The 24,333-nt window shown below is 48.5% G+C and overlaps 1 gene segment (V, D, J or C); it reads left to right on the top strand.

Annotated features, from left to right (window-relative positions):
* The window catches only part of LOC128054274 (T cell receptor alpha chain constant-like), a 68,255-nt gene extending 55,527 nt beyond the window's left edge, over window positions 1-12,728 (top strand). Inside the window, 4 exon segments of the C gene segment in view lie at window positions 8,026-8,298; window positions 10,300-10,344; window positions 11,752-11,859; window positions 12,498-12,728. Of these exon segments, the coding sequence occupies window positions 8,026-8,298; window positions 10,300-10,344; window positions 11,752-11,858 (425 nt within the window).
* The last annotated feature ends 11,605 nt before the right edge of the window (window positions 12,729-24,333 follow it).

The raw sequence follows: 24,333 nt of genomic DNA, 5'->3' as shown, positions 1-24,333 counted from the left end.
AATACATTCTAAGCGCTATATAGAAGAAAGGAGGGAGGGAGGAAGGGAAGGATAGAAGGGAGAGAAGGAAGAAAGGAAAAGGCAGAGTCTCTGTCATCCAGTATCTCCCCATGGATAGACATCCAGACAAACAGACAGTTAAAGACAGTGTCACTACACTGTAGTGGAAGTACACACAAATTGCTATGGAATCGCAGAAAGGAAGGCATCCTGACCTCCTATCCTAGCTGCTTGGTACTTTCATCCATCCTGCACGGCACCATAAGCTCTGTGAGGGCAAGACCCGCTCTCCTTCATCCTTAAACCGCCACACCCCAGCACCATGCCTGACACATAGGCATCACCAAACAAATGATTGTTGACAAATGCCTTTAGCTAGAGAGTTGGGGAGGACTTCAGGGCAGAGGCAGTAACTGCTTAGAATCTATTGGTTTAGACAGCAGCAAGTATTTTCCAGCAGAGTTGCTAAATTACAAAACCAAGAGATTACAGAATCCATCTGAACGCGCATGGGTGGGTAAGAGCCCACTTCTCGAGGGAAAACTTCCTCCATACTTGTCCATTCATTTGTGCACTCACCGAAGCATCTTCCCTACCCTGGGTCAGTTCAGGTTGCCTTTAGAAAGCCTGAAAGCTCATCATATTTCTGAAGAACCAGAGTTCAGAGGTATAAGAATTGTACCACCCTGCTAGGGAAGTAGCACAAGTGGAAAATCCTATGGTAGCAAAAAGGAAAGTGGTCTAATGATAAGTACTTGAAGTATATGTCTCTACTTGAGACGCCACCCAGGATGGAAATTTTTCTCCATTAGGGCCAGAATCTCCTTTGAAGCAGATAGCTCTAAGATCTGTAGGAAGGTGTGTGGAAAGAAAACCAACAAATTCACATTTGGGCAAGGCTTTCAAGTTGCCATTGTTCCCAGTAGGTAAGCCCTGCAAAGTATTGGGGTGATGTGGTCTTGCATGATGACTGCATTCATATCTGCCCTCGAGCCATTCCTGACAGTGGCAAGAAAATTTGCTACATAGCTGACTACTGTTCAGCAATTGCCCAAATAGAATGAAGCTGTTTTATAATGATTAGAAAGAAATAATCAGCATCAATGAGACCCCTAATTGTGTCCATAGGAGTTGGTAGGAGAACAAACAGACTAAGAACATGAAAGCTTAAGGATAATATTAGGCTGAAATTTAGGATGAATTTTAAATTCTTTGAACTAGAAAAGGGACTTCCGGAGAATGAATATCTAAACCTGTACATGTTCCACAGAGGTTAATGGATGTTTTAAGAAACAAAACATTCTCGGATCAAATAAGTTTAAGAAGCTCTAAATTTCTTTATTGTAAGACCTCTCAGAGCCTTTAAACTGCTAATATGTGTTGTCAGGCTTCAGGACTGAAAATAGAGTGTTCAGCATTTTCCACACTTTGAGCTTAGAATCTTTTTTGCAGAAAAATTTAGGACTAGAGTTCTGTGAAATTCTCACTGAAAAGGACTTGTCTAAACCACTCTCAAACTGGAGATTTTTTTTTGTCCCCATATGAACGTTAATCCTAACCTTAGAACTTTCCAGAGAACTAGATTCTTGGGCCCCATCTGCAACTCACTCCTGATTCTCACAACCTTCACAATTAAGCAGTCCTCCTTGTGCACTTTATGGGACTATTCCTATGGCAATATTAGTCTGTGTCTGCCCTCAGGGAGTAGTGGAACCACTTTCTAACACGAGCACTCTCGTAGGCCTCCCTTGCGTGATTAAGTTGCACTCAAGGTTTTCCATGTATTTCCAGTGCTGTGACTGTTTGCTCAAGATTCATTTCCCAATTAATCTCTGGTTTTTCTCCAGACTCTTTCTGTTTTCTTTCCTCACTTTCACTGTGGAATCTAGAATGGGCATCCACCCTCCAGAAAGAGCCTGACCTGCTGAAGGCTGGCTGGGAGAGAAAGGTGTATGAGGTTGTTATACAGAAAGCTCAGGAATTAGGACTCAGTGAGCCGGACTTTTCTCTTGTGCTAGAAAGGGGGATTTTGAAGGAGCCTGTGAAACAGACACAGGAGTCATTGCTAACCCTGCCAGGTGCTAGAGTTCTTGTAAAGCATCCTCCTAGTGGGTGTCTGGTGGCTACAATAAGCTGACCTTTGGACCCGGGACCAGGCTGACTGTACACGCACGTGAGTATGACGGTGTGAATGACCGAGGCAGAGTGACTGACCTTTTGTCTGTGAGAAAACCAGCACTAATTTATGGCAAACTTCAGGATATGTGAAGCACTCGTTTCCATTTCTACAAACTCTCTGGGAACTTGAAATGTTCCCATTTCTCATGTTAAAGATAGAAGTGCCAAGAGCCAGCTGGGTAAATGAAAATCTGAGCAGAACAATTTACGGAAACATAAAAAGAGTTGCAGATACTTGGTGCTTTCAAGTGAAACGGATCATATCAGCACCAGATAATCTGAGCATTCAGGAAATTAGCTAAATGCTCTTGAGGGAAAGAGATGAGTTAATGGCAAACACAAATTCTCTTTTATTGCAGCAGGTAGCTAAATTCCCTGGATGGACTAACGACCATAGTGTGGGGATAGCTGCTCACAGAATCTTCCTCTCTGAGATTGAGTAGAATTTTGAACTGCTCCCCGGGTAAAAATGACCCAGACCCCTATGTGAATGGCAAATACGACAAGGTATGGAGGCAGGATGGTGTAGGGTTCACAGCATAGCTTAGAAGGCTAGCAGCCCTTGGGGGGAGTCTGGATTTGTCCTCTCCAGCTAATTAAGTCTTCACTTTCTCAACAGAAAAATAAAAATCACCACATCATAATATGAGATAATGCTCGGCATATAGCAAGTAATCAATAAAAGGCAGCTTTTCTAAATAATATTAATTATCATCATCATCATGAAGGCTTTGTTATTCTAAAGCTTCATTATTGTAAAGGGAAAGGGGAACAATTTCTATGGGAAATAGGAAACCTAAGAAACAAAAGCCAGGGACCCTTCTCAGATGGTTCCCTCAGAGCCTGGTAGGTTCCAGCAGGTTAATGTCAGGACGGTTATTGCAAAGACCTTACCCTCGGTGGAGATTCAGCACTGATAAGTTAAACTTTGGAGCAGGGACCAGACTGAGTGTCCAACCAAGTAAGTAACGCGGGGCAAAGGTGGCCACTGACAGCTAATTCTTCTTTGTCTGAGATGCCCAGTTGAGCCCAGGTGCTTTCTTCTGTTGAATCCCAAAAGGTTCTTTCCACCCATCCCAGAACATCCTCTCATCCTGCACTCAATGCTCAGGAAACACCCTTGGGCCAGAACCTGAAAAATCATGAGTCAGATGATGGGCAAGGAGTCCTGGACCTTTTCACGAGAGGATCCAAGACACTGTCGTCCTGAGCAGAGGAGGTTGTCTACTAAATTCTGTGTTTATGGAAATCAGAACCTCCAATCCAGGGCACTACAGCAGGATGGGGCAGGAAGCAAAGGATTAAGAGACAAAGACTCAACACTGAACAGCAGAAGGTCTAACTCTAAAGAGGGTGATCCTCTGTCCCCTCTGAGAGACCAGTGTTTGTCACTGAAGTAGGAGGCAGGGCCAGTGAGTTTCTGTAATGGTATCCCCAGCAGTGTGGATACAGGAGGAGTGATCAGTAAACTCACGTTTGGGAAAGGAACCCAAGTGTCCATAATATCTGGTGAGTCATTCCAGGTGGCACCATTTGCAGCCGCATGGACCAGTGTTGCTAACCTTTTCCCTGGGGATCTTGGTATTACTATGGCAAGGCTAACTGTGAGTGTTATAACTGTCTTACAGAGGCCTCTGTGAATGGAAAAGGCAATACTATTGATCTTGAAAATCTATGTTTCTCTAGGTCAAACACATTAAAATTTGACTTTAATCATTCAACAGATAACTTTAAATGCCTTCTCTGTGGCCATAATTCTATAATACATGAGACTGAGTATGAATATCTAAGAGAGATGCCTGAACTGTCTCCAAACAGTATAAAAACTAGTCAAAGAGACCAAGGTATTATAAATTTTGCAACCTGAAAACCATTTTTGTATCAACCAGCTGATGATGTTAACAGGCACTGTAGAGATTCAGAGAAATGGGGTTCTGGCTGAAAAGTTGGGCTACATGGAAAAGGTTTTATGAAGTAGAAAGAATTTGTTGAGGCTAAAGGATAAATTAAGATCTATTTGGGCAAAGCAAGGAAATGAGGGGACTTCCAGGCATAAGAAACACCAAGAAAGAGGGCTTGATCTCAGGAATGAACAAGGCATGTGCATTTTGGCCAAGTAAACACTCTGATAATGAAGTTAGATGGAGAGAAAGCCAAAGATGCCTTCAGAGACAATGGAGAAAAGGCATGCTAGAGCCTTCAGGATAATATAGACCATTAGGCCCAAGGCCAGCCACTGGGAAACAGGGAAACAATTCAGAAATGCAGACCAGAGGTGAAGGTGAGAGAGGCCAGCTCTTCCCATGGACAGCTCATGGCCTGGACCGCCCTCCTTTGTTGCTCAGTGGGCTGTAAGAGCCCATCCATCAGAGGAGAGGAAACCTAAGGCTTTCTGTAATGAAGACAGTGAGAGTGAGATGGAGGTGTTGCCTCCCAGATGCAGTTTGGCAAGGGAACCAGAGTCTCCATCACTCCAGGTATGTCTGTAAACGTTCACTGCTTCCTAACACTCACGAGGGCCTCAGTGGAACTCAAACTCAAAGTCAGAACTGCTCACCCACATTTAGGCTTCCTGATGCCCAACTTCCAAACACAGATTTGGTGGTAAGGGAGCTTTCCGTCATTGCTGTGCCCTGGGGATCTTAGGCACTAGAGCCTTGGAACATATGCTTCTGTGGCAAATTCTGAATTAAAGTGAATGGTGAGGATCTAGAAATAGCTGGGCTTCCACACTGAAAAGTTGATCCAGTCTTGCTAAGCCTACCTTCTGAGATGTCATCAGTGGTAGGAGGCATTCATCTTACTAAAGTGGAACAGGATGTTTTTCTCCCAGGGCTCTGGCATATGGACCCCTAAAGATCTCCAAATTAATAATGACTCATTCTTTGTTTTCAGACAAAAATGTTGCATTGAGGTACCTGGGGATAAAAGAAAAGGGGGCTTTATTTTTTAAGGACTTCTTCTTTAGCATTTATTTTCATTTATTTACTTGTCTGTGCCAAGACTTGGCTGTGGCACGCAGTATCTTTAGCTGTACCATGAGAACTCTTAGTTGTGCCATGTGGGATCTAGCTCCCTGATCAGGGATTGAACCTGGACTCCCAGCACTGGGAGCCCATGCTTAGCCACTGGACCGCCACACAAGTCCCTAAAAGAGGGCTTTAAAAAGCCAAGTTTAGGGATCAATATCCAGGGTTTTTTTACCAAAAAGTCTAATTGGTAGCAATTTTCCAGATCTGATGGTCATTAGGCCACTTATTTATCCCACAATTATTTCTTGAGCACCTAGTATATGGCAAAGACTAGGGACACATCTAGGGACAGGTCCTAGTTGTCACAGAGCTTATATTCCAGGGAGCCAGGGTGAAGAGTTTTGTCCAGCCGTACTCATACAGGGCATATAAAGGACTTGAGAGAGGAAATTCAAGCACTCCAAATCGTGGCAACCACCCAATGCTGTGCCATGAAGTATGGGCATTGTCCTATAGGCGATAGGAGTCTCTGGAGTATTTTGAACAGAAAGTGACTCGATCAGCTCCACGTTTTAAACAGCTCATTTGGAGGATGAGCTCAAAGAAAAGATTGCAGTGGGGGGAGCAGGAGAGGGTGAGTAAGAAGGAAACCAGGGGCAAGGAAGCTGGGCAGGAGAAACAAGAGCAAAAATGCAATGGGGAAATCCCAAGGGTATCAGCTGGTAAAAACAAGAATTGAGAGGGGCTAAAAATCACCCCAATTCTCTGACCGCACTAACTGCTCTTTCATTTTGATCTGTCACTAGCAAAGTTGAGCAACAGTAAGCCTGCCCTGGTATCACCCTTCAAGGATCTCAGCTGGCTTTAGTCTCACTCTCAGCCCCCTCAGCCTTACCCTGTGGTCCGTGGCATCGCACCCTCCAGACCAATGCCGTCCGATAGAACTTTCTGTGACAGTGGAAATATTCTGTCAACCTGCACTGTCCTACACCGTAGGCATCAGCCACATGTGGCTACCGGGGTCTCAACACGAAGGTTTAATTGCTAATTGGATTTTTCATTTTACTTGATGTTTGTTGTTCAGTCGCTCGGTCGTACCCGACTCTGTGTGACCCCCTGGGCTGCAGCGCACCAGGCTTCCCTGTCCTCAATCTCCCGGAGTTTGCTTGGTGCCGGTCAGTGTAGCTAAAGACTATCACACTAGACAGCATGGTCTAGACCCTCTCCAGACTGACAGCCACTGGCTCTGGGATCTAAGCGAGAGTTTCACCAGGACTCAGAGTCAAGTATCTGGCCCCCATAACAACCCCCTCTCCCTCTGAGGTCGACCTGTGTCTGGTGCACTTTAACCTCGGCTTTCTTGAGGCCACATTCTCTCAGCACTTCCACACCCTTCCACATCACCCTCTCTGGTCCCACCCATGGCTCCCACTAACTACTGACACATCCATGGGGTGTGGTATTAGCTAATGGCTTCCCGTCTCTCCCCTCCCAGTAAAAGATTTCTGCTGTAAATCCTTAACCCACAGTGCTGTCGTCCTCTCAGGCACATGGAGACTGGAGGGGAGCAGGCAGAATCCTTTGAGGCCAGAGCTTTGGGTGTCGCTCACATGTGACTATGGACAACCCTACCCATAGGCAGCTCCACCTTGATTCAGCATCCCAAGGCCATGCCAAGGGCTGATTCCCCTGGTTTTCATCCAGCTGGATATCTGCATTGCCAAGGCCACCCTGACTGGCTCAGCACACGGGGTGCATCATGCATCACTGGTCTGCAAGATTTTGCCTGTGTGGTGAGAAAGCTAGAGGAGCAGAGAACCACGGGCCCCAGAAGGTGCCATCCCAGCCCTGCTGTAAACTTGCTGGGTGGCCCCAACATATTAATCCTCCTAGTAAACCTCTGCTTCCTCCTCCAAACGCAGGAGGTCGGAAAGAATAAACACTAAGGGTTGCTTTAAAAACACAGAATCCCATGAAAATACTGAGGAGTCATACTCAGCACTAAAGAAAAGCCTCTGGCAGCTCCTGCTTTCCTGGGGCGGAAGAGCAGAAACTGTGTATTACTGGGTAGCACAGTTATCATAGCAATCTCCTGGTAGTATCAAGAGCTGCAATTACTAAAATTATTTCAGTTTATTAAATATAACTTTATATGGAGAAACTCTCATGGCTTCTTAGAAGAGCCTGGTCAGGAAAAAAGATGAGGCAATATCCCCACTTGACAGATGAAATTCCCAAGACTCAGGGAGCTGGTGTGAATTGCTCAAAGTCTTATAGCTAGTAAATGGGAGAGCCGGGGCTTAGACACAAGGGTTCTGATTTAGAGCCTAAAGCTATTATCAGTGAGAGAAATCTCCTGGTCATGTAGCCCATCTTCCAAGTTCATGCCTGCCTATTACAAACATCACACTCCTGTCAACACCAGCCCAAGACGGGGAGACCACCCTAGACTCTAAGACATGTAGCTTGCTTTGCTGGGTCTCTTTTCTCCGCTTGCTTTGTCCTGCCAGAACTATGTTGTTGCTTCCTAGGCCTTTTGAGCTTTTGAAGAAGTTCCTATTAAGTAGAAAAATGGGCAGCATCCTTAAGTGGCCCTGCATTGCTAGTTTCCTTGAATGGTAGGCAGGGCCTGGCAGAGTGTGTTCATTGAGAGCCTGGCCTCTTGGCCAGGATCCGTAGTTTGTGCCTGTCCCTGAGTCCTGTCCATTGTGAGCAGATGGTTTCTAGAATGTTCTTTCCCACCTCAAACCTGAGAATGTGACTTGCCAGCCCCACAGAGCCCTATTCTTTCCCATCACTGGCATCTGGACTCAGGCCTTGGTTGGAGCAAGGAGAAAAACAACCATCTCCTAACCTAGGTCTTTTTGGTCCACAGAAATCAAGGACCCCAACCCCACTGTGTACCAGCTGAGAAGCCCCGAATCCAGCAACACTTCTGTCTGCCTCTTCACCGATTTTGACTCAAATCAAATCAACCTGACACAAATTGGGGGGTACGAGTGGAACATGGTACACAAAAAAGACAGCACCGTGCTCAACATGGAGATCCTGGGGTCCAAGAGCAACGGGATAGTGACTTGGGGAAGCACCAGCGATTCTGGATGCACAAACACCTTCAACGAGAGCATTGAGTTCGTCCACAGCTTCGGTGAGTGCAGCCTGGGTTCTGCTCTAAGGAGTCTCCTCCATCGAGAGGCCCATTTGTGCCCAGGGCTCAGGTCTGTGACATCTAAAAGCTGCTCTGATTGGTGGTCTCAACCTCATCAATTGTCAGCAAAGACCCCTCCCTTCTCATTCCTGAGCATCAGTGAGCCCCATCCAGGCAGGTCACAGAACGTCCCAGACAAATAGCAGAAAGGGAAGAGGCCTGCGAGCGCCAGGGCCCTGAAGCTCACCCTCTCTGGGTCCCCACCCCCTGCCTCTGCTCAGCCCCTCACTGCTCCTCCAGGCTCCAGTGTGCTTCTCCCAGATCCCTTCTTTTACTCCTCCCTCTCGGCCAAAGCACTTTCCCAGCTCCTAACCTCATTCCTTCATTCACTCAGCAATTGCTGATTTTGCCTGTACAACATGCCCAGTGCTGCCATGGAGGAAGAAATGCATCCGATGAGGGGTCTGCTCTGAGCAAGCCCCATTCCAGTTGGGGGAGACCAACCATCAACAAGCGGAAATTTAAAGAACTCCAGATTATTATACTTGCTTTAACTTGGAGTTGGGGAAATAGCCACCCTATGGACAAAAGTCAGAGAAGTGCCTTCTGGGGAAATGCTATCTGAGCTGAGATTTCAAGGCTAAGGAGGTACCAGCCATTAGAAGAGAAAGGACCTTAACGAGTCAGGAGCACAGTGAGAAAGGCAAAGGGCAGGAGGAGATGAGATGGAAGAGATAGGCCGGAGCCAGATCACAGAGCCTTGCCCGTCATGAGCGGGAGACACTGTTTGGTACAGTGAGGAGCTATTGGTTGCCTATAAGCAGGCAAATGATACCCGATTTACTTAAAAAAAAAAAAAAAAATTCCGAGGGCTTCCCTGGTGGCTCAGTGGTAAAGAATCTGCCTGCCACTACAGGGGACACAGGTTCGATCCCTGTTCTGGAAGTCCCACGTGCCATGGAGCAACTAAGCCCCATGTGCCACAAATACTGAGCCTGTGCTCTAGAGCCCAGGAGCCAAACTACTGAGCCCACGTGTTGCAAGTATTAAAGCCTGTGCACCCTAGAGCCCATGCTCCACAACAAGAAGCCACCGCAGTGAGAAGCCTTGGCACCAAAACTAGAGAGTAGCTCCTGCTCGCTGCAACTAGAGAAAGACTGAGCAGCAAGGAATGTCTGGCACAGCCAAAATAAATAATTTTTTTTTTAATCACTCTGCCTAGAGTGGAAAATGGGTTGTAGGAGCTGAGAGTGCAAACAGAAAAGAAGCTCGTGCAGCAGAGAGATGATGGAGGCCAGGATGGGATTGTGGCAGGGGAGTTATTTGATATTTTGTTTTTTATTTTTTTAACTAAGGCACTGGGCCTTAGCTAGGACATTCAAACTCTTAGTTGCAGCTTGTGGGATCTAGTTCCCCAACCAGGCCCCATGCATTGGGAGCACAGAGTCTTGGTCACTGGACCATCAGGGAAGTCCCCGCGGCAGGGGCGTTAAAAGCTCAACACTATTTGGGATTCAAAGCTAGAACCATGCAGTATTGAAAAGGAAAAGAGGGAATTGAGGAAGGTGGCTGGATTTTCTTTCTGAGCAGCTAGGTCAATGATAATGGCATTTACTGAGTCAGAAAAAACAAGTAAACAGATCTGGGGTGCCGGGGTCAAAACCTTGTGGGATAGATGAAAGCACCCATTCTGCTTATGGCAATTCTCACTGTGTCTGTCTTACTTCCTCTATGAGACTCCAGATTGGAACTCACCCAAGGGTGGGGTCTGATGGCTCCTTGTGTCATGTTATATGCACTTAGCGCAACCAGCATTAAGTAAATGAAATGCCTAGAAGCCAGGGTGCTGGTCTTTCAAGAGTCAGTGGTGGCCTCAACAGGTGGTCCCGTATGGGACAAGTTCCTTCCAGATCTCTCCACGAAGAGGCATGGAAAGGCTTCTGGGGTGGGAAGTCAGAATTCTCAGGACTCTAAGAAAAATGTCTTTATTTCTCCTTTTAGGAATCCCCTGTGATGCCAAGCTGGTAGAGAAAAGCTTTGAAACAGGTAAGGGAGGGGTCCCTCCTGGCTTCACACAGGTCTGGGGAGACGATGAACCCACAATCACCCAGACGGGACAGAGGCAGTGTGAAGGAGCATGGGGATCTAGGAATGAAGTGCTAAGGACCAGGAACAGCAGTTCAAGCTGCCTGGGGACATTCTTGAATCCCTGGATTCCTCTCACCATCTCTAATTTTCTTTTCCACTCTAAGAACTTCGAGGATAAGTCTAGTTTTGCTAGATCAGTGACTCACTCCCAGGCCTCTGTACTCCTTTCAGTGGCTCCACTGTCCACAGAGATCAAGAGAGCTTCTGGGTGGCCCAGCTGGGAAATCTCAGACCAGCTCACATAAAGCCCTAGACTAACCAGGTCTTCCCAAGGATGTTCTCCCTCCATAGCCTGGGGGTTTTGCCTTCTTTCAAGAAGAGCAGCAAAACTCATGTGGGCGGTGACCTTGGCTCTCAAAGATCCCCACCATTCCTCACCACCTGCTCTGGGCCCACGTTCATTTCCATTTGAGTCATTTGTACTGAGTCATCTCTCTTGGGCTTCCCTTGTGGCTCAGTTGGTAACGAATCCACCTGCAATGCGGGAGACCTGGGTTCAATCCCTGGGTCAGGAAGATCCACTGAAGAAGGAATAGGCTACCCCCTCCAGTATTCTTAGGCTTCCCTTGTGGCTCAGCCAGTAAAGAATCCACCTGCGATGTGGGAGACTTGGGTTCGATCCCTGGCTTGAGAAGATCCCCTGGAGAAGGGAAAGGCAACCCACTCCAGCATTCTGGCCTGGAGAATTCCATGGACTGCATAGTCCATGGGGTCGCAAAGAGTCAGACACGACTGATCAACTTTCACTTTCACTTTCATCCCTCCTGTGGTTCCGCCACTAGATTCTCACTAAGGGGCACCGACCCAGGGTGTTGCGTGTACCAAGTTCTGAGCATTCACCACCCCCATCCACTGAGAGACTCAGCCCTAAAACAGAGAGTAAGCGCTGTTAGTGTTTCTCTTTGGAAATGAAATGTGCATGCTCAGTCACTAAGTGGTGTCCGACTCTTTGCGACCCCATGGACTGTAGCCCACCAGGCTTTTCTGTCCATGGAATTTTTCAGGCAAGAATACTGGAATGGGTTGCCATTTCCTACTCCAGGAGATCTTCCCAACCCAGGGATCAAACCCGCCTCTCTTGCATCTCCTGCATTGGCAGACAGAGTCTTTACCACTGTGCCACCTGGGAAGCCCCTGTTGACCCTAAAGGGATGTGCAGATATGTTTATGAGGGGATGTGCACCAAAGCTCAAAAGGAGAGGCAGATCCAGGCACTGAAGCCCGCCAGACTCCCCACCCTGCTTTCGGCGTCACAGGGGCTGTGCAGACCTGTGCCGTGACTGCTGTGGCTCCTTGTTTTTGCAGATGTGAACCTAAACTCCCAAAACCTGTCAGTGATCGTGTTCCGCATCCTCCTCCTGAAGGTGGTCGGGTTTAACCTGCTCATGACGCTGCGGCTCTGGTCCAGTTGAGGTGAGCTGACATCTCAGCCAGGTGGTGGGGCCCTGGGGGCGGGTCCCCAAGCTCTGAAAAGGAACTTCCCCCAGGCTCTTGCTTTTAGGGCCTAAGTCTGGACCCACCCTCCTCTTTCCCTGTTAGTGGTTCCTCTTGTTAATAGCAATGGCCCAAAACACTTAAGAAACACAATACACTCCTCAGGTGACATTGGTCAGGTCTCACCTACAAAGTATGAAGAACTGTTGTTATTATCCTCATTTTGGGAATAAAGAAACTGAGGCCGAGGAACATCAAGGCCACACAGCTAATGAGTGGAACTTAGGAGACACTTAGGACCCAGACTCATTCATACCTATGCCTTCTATTGTACCCCATTCATTGCAAATTTTATGGAGCCCCCCATTCCTTTCCTCAGATCCTCTGACCCCAATGTGGTGAGGCAGTATTGTATTTGTTATCCACCCTAATTCTGACTAGAATCTCCAGACCCTTTCCCCATGTCCCAGGTCATCCCACTGACAAGAGCATCTCATCAAAAAGAACTCTGGGTCCATCTGCCCCTAGAACTCTACAAACAGAAGCATCCTCATCACATCCCTAACTGTCCTGAATCTCATCACTATGCAGCCTGACCCTATTCTTCCTCATCCCAGGTCACCGACAACCTGAGAGCCCCATGCTCCCTCGCCCCTTGCTCCTCGTCGCCCTTCCTCTCCCTCTTCAAGCAGAGAGGCACACTCTCTGCCCCCGTGGATGAGAAGGCTCCCTCCTCCTCTCTGGCCTGGTTGGCCATACAAAATGGATCCTCCAGATACTGGTGATCAAGATGCTGACAAGCTGCCCAGCACGGCTGCCACCCACGCTGTTCCTCACTGCTGCTTGTCACTGCCTGGCATTCTTGGCAAAGTCAGGGGGCTGCTGCAGCCTCTCCTGGCTGTGGGGACACTCCCTCCCCACCTCCACACCCCAGAGACTGCCTCTGATGTCCCACTGGATGGTGGATCCCCAGTGGGTTCTCTTGGGCTCTAGCTCCTGGAGAATGTTGTGTGTTGTTTCTATTTTTTACATAGTGTTCATAAAAATATATATATCACCCTTTTTCCCAAGATGTAGGGAAAAATTACCTTTTCATGATCTAGGCCCTGCTCTGCTGTGTATCTGAGCCACATTGTATATTCTGCTGCCACGGCTTCAATAAAAGTGATTTGGAAGAGACTGTGCTCCTGTTTGACTGATTTGGTCCAGGTCATTTTCAGCTTGCTGTGGATCACTAGCTGGGCAGAAAGAAACCAAGCCATCCACCAATGAGGACTTTCGGTGGGCCTAACTCAACAAGCTGCTTAAGTCAACCTCTTCCTGGAAAAACCTCTAAAAAATTCCACTGAGAAGCCTGTGCTGGGGGCCAGGCAAACCCACTTAAAAGCCTGGGTCCCGGCTCTTCCACTGGGCAGCCCATAGCAGGAGGCCCATGTACATGGGTGGTAATGACCTGTAGCTGAAATCTGGCAGACAGGGACCACACAGCAAGTGTCCCCAAAAGGCCACCCACTGTCTCTTGCCCTGAAGAAACATTTCCTTTGCCTTTCCTTTCAGACTGGATTGCCACTGAAACTGTGCATTGCTCTGCAAGTTCATGGCTGGGGACCACCTACCACTCCACTGCCCGGATGCCCACCAGAGGCTCAGCCCCTTGGAGCGTCAGTCTAGTGGGGGAAGCGGGGAGAAGAGGGTGACCCTAGCCAGACTTTCTGCTCCCACCACCCTGGATGTGAGAACAAGGAAAGCAGAGATGAGCTCTCTCCTCTCAAGCCCAAGGACTTGGCCAAGGAGAGTAGGAGTCTCAAGCCCTCACCTAGAAGACAGGAGACGGGGTCCCCTGGGATTCTCCTGAGCCTCCTGCTGCCTTAGCACCTTTCCTGGGGTGCTTAGGAAAGGGGGCACCCCTCAGACACCACTTAGCCATCCACCTCACAATTACCACTCTCAAGACTGGAGCCCAGCACTTACCGATTCCTGGTGTAGGAGTTGGGAGGGGGTTCTAGCCCCAAATACATCTACAGTTCACCTGTGTGTCTCTGACCACACAGCCAGAAACAAGCAAATCCTTCCGGCTACAATTCAGGTCTGCGGCTTTTTACAAGGATGGAGCCACCAGCTCAACAGGTAACATCAGCATGTCCCTCCCGTCCGTGAGTTCCGGGTCACCACCTATAAAACCTATGCCACTTGGGACTGGAGGCTGCCTCCAGCTCCTCGCATCTCTGATTCTGTGGCTTCTACAGAGGTTAAGAACCATGTTCAATGCTGGCAGCCCTACCAAGGATAGTCACAGAAACCCCAGTGGTCTCTGAGCAGCCTCATGTGCGGCCTAAATACAAGTGCCTTTCCCCATCATAGCAGGCCACTCTCACACCCAGAAGAAGAGCTACCACCTGCAGGGAACTCAAAACTGCCTACTTATCAGTCTACACAATGCCGGAGACTCCACCATTGGGAATTTCTTTTAATTAAAGCATTCTCTTCCCCATATTAAATGAAAATGCCCCTGGGAGGGTTAACAGAGCAAGCCTTTATCAACTGTTAAAAACTTTAGGCAAATTAGTCTTTTTTTTTTTTTCTCCTAAAATAGTAATCCGCTTTGGTCTGTATACATAAGATCCAGGCAAAAGACTGTGTGGGTGGCTGGCAAGGGAGGTCTGCTCCTGAGACTTGGCTGCGGAGAGGTTGAGGATGAAGGGGAAATGGGGCTTGTGGCAGGGGACAGGGGCAGGGACCCTGGAAGGCAGTGAAAGGGCCAAAGACAGACCCCTCCAAGAACTGCAGAGGAGGCCCAGGTGGAAGGAGACCAAGGGAGCCTGTGCAGTCAGGCCAGCTCAGGGTCCTCAGATGGCAGGGCCCTGCGGTCACCGGACCCCTGAGGCCACCTGAGGAGCTAGGAAGGGATGTGGCCGCAGTGCCCAGGGATCCTCCCAGACCCATGGAGGGAGGAAGGCCCACTCCTTCCAGGCCCAGCCCAAGCTGAGAGTGACAAGGCCTCGGTAGGTAAGAGGCCATCTGGAAAACAGGGTCAGCATCAGCTCGGGGAAGTTTTCCATCTCAAATCCGGATTCCTCTATCCCACCAAGAGCCTTCTCTCAGGTCTGAGGCTGTTAAGCCGACAGTCAACTAAGCAAGAGTGCTGAAGGGGTGGTGCGGAGTCCTCGGCGGCTGTGTCCACTCTGTTCTCACGTCTGGCCCAGGCCCCACCAGGGTGTCAGAGGGGACTGAAGTGGCCTCGTGAGGAGGCCTGGGGCAGGGTGTCTGTGCCCACTAGGAGGGCAGCGCTAGGCCGAGGGCCACTGCAGCAGATCCCTCCATGCAGTAAGCGACCAGATAGTGTTCAGCGTGGAGGGAAGAGGCTGCTGAGGAGACCTGGAGACACGGTCAGCAAGTCCCTGAGAAGGCCCAGCCCTGAAGAGCCCCGGTCCTCAGCAGCAGGGGCCAGCCTCAGGGAGGGACAGCCATGCCATCCCAAGGTAGAATGTGCCCCCAAGGCCAGTTGCAGAACAGAATTCTCTGGACAGACATCCTACTGCCCCCAAAAGACTTAAGCTCAGGCCAACCCTGGAGGCAGAAAAAGGGACTAAATGACCTCTCTGGACCCCAAGCCTAAGATTCTAGAGAATTCTCTGTCCCTCCACTCAGACATCTGCCCTCTGAGTCCAACTGGAATCACGATCTGGTCAAGAAAAGGCCAGGCTACACCAGTATGTGCTTCAGGAACACTTGGGTGGGGTCTCAGCCACAACAGAGCACCGCTCACCACGACCCCCCATTGGAGGGGTAGCCATCCGAGTCTTGAAGAATTGTTTTCTTCTTGGTTTGCCCATAAAATCTAACTCCCATGGGGTCACATGTAAAGCCTTTAACAGATAACACTTTAGTTATCAGGTACTATCTCAGCAAGAAAATCCATTCAATTATGAGCTCCTTGGGATGGGAAGTATATGGTGTTCATCTGTGTGTCTGTAACACCCAGCACAGTGCCTGGCACACAATTGATGCTTAATATACACTTTAGCAGCAAGTGAACAAATAAATGAGGCAGGGGGCTCTGGAGGCACTGGGGAAGGAGCGAAGACGTATATGTGTATGGGGGGGTGAGGGAACATAAGAGAAAGGAAAACAGGGATTAATAGACGAGGTGGCCCAGTGAGCCACATTTTCACAATTTGTGTATGTGTGGTCGCTCAGTGTCGTCTGACTCTTTGCAACCTCATGGACTATAGCCTGCCACACTGTCCATGGGAGTTTTCAAGCAAGAATACTGGAGTGGATTGCCATTTCCTACTCCAGGGGATTTTCCTGACCCAGAGACTGAACCTGAGTCTCCTGTGTCTCCTGCATTGGCAGGCAGATTCTTTACCGTTGAGCCTCCTGAGAAGGCATTTCATAATTTAGCCAAGAGCTAAGAGTAACCTGTCGGGAACTATCAGGAAAAGCAGAACCTGAGTGATGGTCCCTTGGCCAGAGCAGCCTTGGGTGGGCACTCATCCAGAGCCTGGGGGATGGGAAAGCACACAGGGCTTCTAGGAATCAGCCCTCCTGTTACTGAAGGGCCACACCCAGGTCCAAGGCTGCAGGTGGCCTTACCATTCACCTCACTTTCTCCACAAGTCCTGTCTTAAAATTCTCTCTCCATCTACCTCTGGGAGCAACCTGTGGGAAGAAGAGCTTCTGACTGATGGGTGGGTCTGGGGAGGTCTGCAAGCCCCGGTCACTGTCACTCTGTTAATGAGCACACTGAGAAGCCAGGAGGCTGGCAGGTGGGTGCCCTGCCACCTGGGATTCAGGCCTAGTTTCACGCAGACACATACATGAGTAAGGTTTCCTCTGAGTATCACACTGAGAGCTATATTTTGAAATTAATAAGCAGGTCAGACATTGAGTCAGTAGCCAGATGTAGGACAGGAAGTGGAAAAAGTCTCCCACTTCCGTGCAGGTGTTTGGGGGGGGGGGCTTGGGGGCGGCCCCTCCCATTTCCATGACGTCATGGCTGCCGTGAGGGGCAAGTGGGGCACCCTTTGAAGCTCTCCCACAGAAGCCACATCCTCTGGAAAAAACGAGTTAAAAATACCGAGTTAGAGATAGCATCACCCCAGGCCACGTGCCGGGGCCGGGAGGGCCGGGCCGTTACACCACCACGACCGCAGGTGCGACAGGAAGGCGGCGAGCTGGGAAGGGCCGGCGGGGCCCTGGCGGCGGCACCCACGCCCACGGCAGGCAGGGGGGCTGCGCACCCCACAGCGAGAAGTACCCCCGCCCCGCCTGTCACCCCCTCCCCCCCAGCCAAGTCCTAAGATCAAACCTTGATCTCACTCGATCACACCATTTCTTTATGCTGACAGGCCCTCTAGGCTTCTGTCCAGCCCGCCCTCCCCGGGAGGTGTGGGCACATCTCCCCCTCCTATGCACGGCTGGAGCTGGTTCTCCAAGGAACCGCTCCAGGTCAGGGTTGAAGTGCAAGATGATGGTCTAGAGGGACATCTGGCTCTCAGAAGCCAAGGAGACCAGGATTCGGGAGGCCGGGAGATGGAGAGCCACAGAAGGACCATGGGAACCTGAGACCTGAAGACGCGGGGTTTGGACGTCCGGCTCTGTGGTAGTGTCCCAGCCACCCACCTGGGGGCAGCAGAGCTCCACCAAAGAGGCCTCTTCTCCCTTAATCCGCTTCTTTTGAGGAAGGAAAACCCCCAAACGCTTAAGAAAATGTCTTTTCAGAGGTAAATAAAAGGACAGGAGACTTCCTTCCAGGAGCCGAGCCCCTGCCCTTTGTCCATCACTGACCTGGGCTCCTGCCCGGGTGATCCTGTCACATCCCTTGGAGGAGAGAGAGTGTAGGGTCTGGCCCCGTAGACAGCAGGGGGCGCTACCTGCCCAGGATCACGAGGCTCCTTCATCCAGAGCACTAGATAGGAGCCCCCAGGGAGCGGGTGGTGCAGCCCCCTGGGAGCCTGGAGAGAGCTTTGGATTCAGAATCAGGGAGCCTGGGCTGGCCACCAGGATCCACCACTACCTCCTGCCCTGTGGGTATCTCACTAACCACCCACAGCTTCAGTTTCCCAATGGGATCAGTGCTCTCTCACAGGGTAGTTTAAGAACCAAGGCTGCTCTCACAGTGCATACCTGCCAAGTGCAGACACAGGCCAGGCCCCAGGGATTCAGGCTCTGTACAAACTATAGGACTCCACACAGATGAAGCTCAAGAGCAAGCAAAACTAATCACCAGCGACAGAAATGGGAACAGTGGATGCCTCTGGGGTACAAGGACTGGCTGGAAAGGGGCCCCAGGGAAGCTTCCAGGTGGTGGAAATATTCTGCATCTTGATTTGGGTGATTTACACAGGTGTAGAGACATGTCAAAATAAGCCCAACTGTACACATAAGATTTGTGCATTTTAGCACAAGTAAATTATACAGTAAAGTACTGTTCCTATTAACACATGCACAGTTTCAGCATAGTAAACTGAATGCACATTTTAAGGGAATGCCTAGAAAATTGAACAGAGACCCTGCCTGGGGGTCGGTAGAGCTGGGTCAGGCTGGACCACCACGCTGAGATAAACGTGGGGCTGCTGCTTCACCAGTGTGTCTCTGTTGCCCACAGTAGACAGGCATTTCTCCCCTCATTATGGCCCCAGGAGCTTCTGGTTTCACCATCATATTCATTTTCTTTCCCCCTCCATGGCTTCCAGGAGAGCTTGAGGGAGGAGAAATTACAGCTATGGGAGGCCCTGGCAAGGCTGCAGCCGATTTTCAGAACAAAGCCGGCCCTCCCGGCCCCAAGGCACTCCAGGCTGCCCACTCTGCTCTTTGCAACATCCCTGAACACTCTTGCTTTTTATCTCCCCTCTCACCCTCTGGGGGCCTCTCTGCTTTCAAAACAGCCCCCTTGGGGATTCCCTGGCAGTCCCCAGTTAGGACTCTGCCTTCCACTTCAGGGGGCATTGGGTTCAGTTCCTGGTCGGGGAACTAAGAATCCACACGCCATACGGCACAAGCCTCTCCCCCAAAAGGGGCCCCCTGGAGCTAGAGGCAAAGTCTGATGAAAGTAGACCACCCCCAATGGGTCGTTTCTCTGGGCAGCCCTCATTCCAAGCCAGAACACCACACGTCATCCCAGAAGGGTCTCACCACCTTTGGGAAAAGGGCAGCCCGTTCTCACTGTTTGTTTTGGAAATGTGGGCACACTCCCATTCCAGAGGCAATAGGATCCAGGGGAGAGAGCGCTTCTGTTGTCAGATTCTTTAAAAATCCCCCCGAGAAGCAGAAAGCGTGCTTGTCTACCCTTTTCCTGAGCCACCCACACAGAATTCAGCCAAGGAGGAAAAAAGGAATGATTAGGGAAAGAGCATATAAATGTGAGACATGGTTGGCAGGACTTCAGAGAGTTTGAGTAGATGAAGGACTGTGGTTCAGAGAGTGGTCAGCAACTGGTCTCCGTTTCATGCTTCTAGCCTTGATGGCAGGAAACTGGGCTAACATGAAACAGGAGTTTTTTCCAGTGGAGACAGTGAGACACTATTTTTAGCAAACTCTAGGGAGGCCTTGCCTCTCCTTGCTGACCCAAGTTATTCCAGAGATTTACCGGGGGACGTGGGTGAGGCAACATCCTTATCTGGAATCTTTATGAAGAATAGCGTGTCTGTGCAACACCAAAGCAAACATGATCTGGCTTTGACCTTCACAGGAAAGCCAAGCAGTAGGCAGGGTATGGTCCCTCCCTTTCACAAATGGAGAAAGGTAAAGAGGCTCACTTGCCATCACAGTGAATGAGGCCCACATCAGCGCTAGTGGACGCCCAAATCGCAGGTGGCTCCAGATACAGCCATCACAGAGGAAGGATCAGGAAAAGATGGCGTCTCAGGACCAACTGATCACCCACTCCCACCCCCGCCCCCAGACTGGTATCTTCCGTCTGGATTTCCCTTCCCTCTTCAGGACTCTTGATCATCCTCTAGGATTAGAGTAGAGTTTCAAAACAGTTTGCTTAGGAGACACTCCTTCGGTAAATGTTGTTGGTTAGTCATCTCCTAAGGCAATGCTTTGTGCAAAAGCAAACTCCAAGACTCAATCACAAGGCAACGAGAGTTAGTAAAGTAATACCTAGACACACTCCAGCTGCCGGTGCCATGACTCTCCCGACCACTGTCTAGGTAGCCCCCACTTCATCCCCATTCGTAATCACTTCATACCTTTTGTGTCCTTCACTCCACTTACAGCAGTTATATTCATGTGCTAATTTGGCCCTCTTCCTGACTAGAATGTAAGGCTCAAAAAGGGAGTTACCTTGTCTGTTCTGATCACCTCTGCATATTCTGGAGAGTAGGCACGCAAATATTTTTTAACTCAATGATGGAGTCATAGAAAGAACTTCCCCATCAGACGTCTCTAGACAGGGTAGTGAAAGTCACTCAGTTGTGTCCAACTCTTCGCAACCCCATGGACTACACAGTCCATGGAATTCTCCAGGCCAGAATACTGGAGTGGCTAGCTTTTCCCTTCTCCAGGGATCTTCCCAACCCAGAAATCGAACCCAGGTCTCTCACATTGCAGGCGGATTCTTTACCAGCTGAGCCACAAGGGAAGTCCAGATGGGGTAAAAAAAACATTGCTAATTTTTGAAGCCAAATGTTGGGTATCTGTAAGTTTATCTCTTGACATGCATGCATGTGTGTGCATTGTGTGTCTGTGACATTTTCAGTAATAAAAAGTTAAGAAACAAAGCTGTTCATCCCTGGGATTTAAAAAGGCAGAGCGGTTTCAATAGCAGACCCCAGTGATGTCTCTAGGGACATCTAGGGACTCCCTCAGGATGCCTTTCTCCAGAAAAAGATGAAGACCTGACCTTGGCCACCAGTCCTTTAGCTGAAAGCCAGTAAAACTGGATGTGCAGCTGAGGGTGAAGAGCAGTATGTGTGGACAGTTTCCCACATTTCTGACGACTGCCCTCAGGGTACCAATACATTTGTACAGCAGTCCTATTAACGAGGTACTTTCACTTATATTTTGTTGGGACAACAGTGAGAAGTCCTATTAGCCCCATGCTATTCTATCATTTTCTCATAAAGTCTAACCCAAGTGCTTTGAAATCAGACAGAAATAAGATTCAAACCTTCACGCTGTCATCTGAGTTTCCATTTCCTCATCTGAAGGAAAACACTACCTTCCTCTTCATGGGATTATTGTTGTTGTCAGTCACTAAGTCGTGTCCAACTCTTTGCAACACCTTGGACTGCAGCATGCCAAGCTTCCTGTCCTTCCCTATCTCCTAGAGTTTGCTCAAACTCATGTCCATGGAGTCGATTATGCCATCCAACCATCTCGCAGGGAAACGTAAGTAACAGGACCCTTAATACCATGCCAGACATACAGAGGGTGCTCAGTGGTAGCCACTCCTGGACAGCAAGGCTGTTATCTTGTCTCTGGTGATCCCACGTGCTATGCAGCACCATGCCTGGGTGCCTAATTATTGGCTAAATTTGAGAGACAAAGCAAAAGGTCTTCAGGTCAACAGACAGGAAGTGGCAGAATGTGTCCTTGAATCAACACCTTAAGGGCAAGCGAGGTACTTCCGGCAGCAGCCAGCTGCCCAACTAGGGTCTTGAAAATGCCTCTCCTTTTCATCCCATGGACAGGTCTGCATAAGCTTGAACCTGCCTATTAATTCAACCTAAGCAAGTCTTTTTTCCCCCTCATTTCCTTATCCAAGTATTGTTTCTTCGTGCAGGAAAAATCCATTTATTTATTTTTAATTGAAGGATAATTGCTTTACAGTATTGTGTTGGTTTCTACCAAAAGGAATAATCCATTTTTTATATTCGTTAAGTTTTTAAAAGTTAAAGGCAGGAAGTCACACAGCACTCAGACTGTAGAAGCCCTGAGCCGCAAGCCAAGATGGGAGAGGACACCATCACACTGAGTCTGTACACAAGCACCCCAGCCCCTGGTAACCACCAGGGCAAGTTTGCTGAGCCAAAACCAGAGAACAGGCCTCTCTGACCCCACCCCCGAAGTATTTTCAACCATCATAACAAAAGTGTTTTGAAGACTAAGATGAAAGGATGTGATCAAAGAGGCCAAAGGTATTGGCTGCTAAGAGAAGAAAACACAAATGATGGTTTCCATGTGATAGGGGGCAGGAAGTGTGTGGGCAGGAGGTGCTCAGGGCCGGGCTTCCCGCCACTGCAAAGAATGGCAGGCAACAGACCATGTACAGTGCTTGTGGCGAATGGTTTCCGGCCCCACAGAAAAGCATAGAAAATAAAAATAAAGCCACTTCGTAAAGGTGTTGAGTTGGAGATAGCAGAAAATGCTAAACTATAGCTCACTCTGAGGCATAGTACTCAAACTCCACTGTTGCAGCATGCTCCTCTGGGCACCCATGTGTGAGACCCATAGAGGGGCACCATCACAACAGAGCTGATGGGTATCAGGAAAGACCCATGTTGGAAGACCCATTGGATGAAAAAGATTACCCATCCCGGTTCAGTGCCTCTCATCTAAAAAAAAAAAAAAAAAACAAAACGAAACACCTAAGAATCAGAAATTCCACTGGGGAGAGAGGGAATGAACTTTTTAAAACTTTTAAATAGTTTCACAGGTAAATTTTCTGCATCTTGAGTTGAGAACCACTCAGCTATTAAAAAGAATGCATTTGAATCAGTTCTAATAAGGTGGATGAAACTGGGGCCTATTATACAGAGCGAAGTAAGTCAGAAAGAAAAACACAATACAGTATATTAATGCATATACATGGAATTTAGAAAGATGGTAACGATGACCTTATATGCAAGACAGCGAAAGAGACACAGATGCAAAGAACAGTCTTTTGGACTCTGTGGGAGAAGGCGAGGGTGGAATGATTTGAGAGAATAACACTGAAACACGTATATTATCATATGTGAAACAGATCACCAGTCCAGGTTCGATGCATGAGGCAGGGTGCGCAGGGCTGGTGCCCTGGGATGACCCTGAGAGATGGGATGGGGAGGGAAGTGGGAGGGGGGTTCAGGATGGGGAACACATGTACGCCCATGGCTGATTCATGTCAATGTATGGCAAAAACCACAATATTGTAATTAGCCTCCAATTAAAATAATTTTTTTTTAAAATAGAGAACCACTGAACAAGTGAACAAAGCCCAAAAATGAAGTTTTATTAAACTGAATTTAAACTCAAGATTCTAAGAGCTGTCTGTAGGCTTTTGCCCTGCTGCAAACGGTGAGAAGACAACACGAGTGAATGTTTCCCACGGACGGTCACTGGCTTGGGTAAATCACCTCCGAGATAACAGCTGACCCGGTTAAGTGGGTGCTTGCTATCGGCCCCCATGTATCTCAAGAGCATGGATAGACATTAAAATGTGTGTACTAGAGGCTCTGAAAGTTGTAACGTCTTCCTTGATGAAATTAGTACTATTATTCCCAGTTTTTAAGCCCATTTATACTGCTTTTCTTATTCAAAATACTGGTCTATCAATCTACACTAAAAATTGTTCAGAAGCCTCCTGATGAAGGTACATATCTGCACACAAGTTTGAAAACATTGTTATGAGTGAACTAATATCCCTCAGAATGGTAAACCATGCCCCAAGGACCAACTGCCTGCCTTTGTGATAGTTTTAGTGGAACACTGCCAGATCATTCAGTGATGATGATTCCTGATCCAGAACTATTCTCGAACCTGTGTGTATCAGAGTTCCATGGAGAGCTAAAAAACAGAGGCCCAAGCTCATTAATAAGTTCCCAGAGAATTGTGAAATAAACCAAGATTTGAGAACCACTGGTCTGGATGGGTGCTTCTCAAAATTTTAATATGCACGTGATTCACATGCAGACCACGTCAAAACAGCTTTTGCTTCAGGAGGGAGTGAAGTGGGGCTGGAGAGTCTCCTTTTCAAAGACTCCTAGGTCATGTCAATACTGCTGGTCAATGGGCTACATTTTGAGGAACAAGAATCCAGTAGTACTTCTCCTATCTGGCTGCACGTTAAAATCTCCTGGGTAGCTGTACAAAGTAAAGATGCCACCCCAAAGATTTTTATTTAATTGGTCTGGGCTGTGCCCTGGGCATTGAGATTTTAAGTTCCCTAAGCAATTCTAATGTGCAGCCAAGTTGGGGAACCTCTAGAGCCCAACCTACCAAGGCAGCAGTCAGCTAAATTTAAATAGTGGAATCCTCAACATAGCTTATTTCCTATATACAGCCCCCAAGATGGAAATAAGGCTGCCACCACAATACATATAAATATCCCTAGACTTCAACCAGCAGACCTATTGTTCCACCCAAGCATGTCATGAACTCTGATCTAAAGCAAGTTACAAATTGGAGCTTCAATTTCATCTACCTAACGAGGACTGGAACCCCTGAGACAATAGTAAGAACAAAGTGAGAGTACTGGAGAGCGGTGTCTCATAAATAAGCATATACACAACTCCCACACTTTTC

This window comes from Budorcas taxicolor, chromosome 10, assembly GCF_023091745.1.
Source record: "Budorcas taxicolor isolate Tak-1 chromosome 10, Takin1.1, whole genome shotgun sequence".
Taxonomy (NCBI): Eukaryota; Metazoa; Chordata; class Mammalia; order Artiodactyla; family Bovidae; genus Budorcas; species Budorcas taxicolor.
Note: the sequence above shows the minus strand (reverse complement) of the source record. Positions and strands in the feature narration are given on the sequence as shown.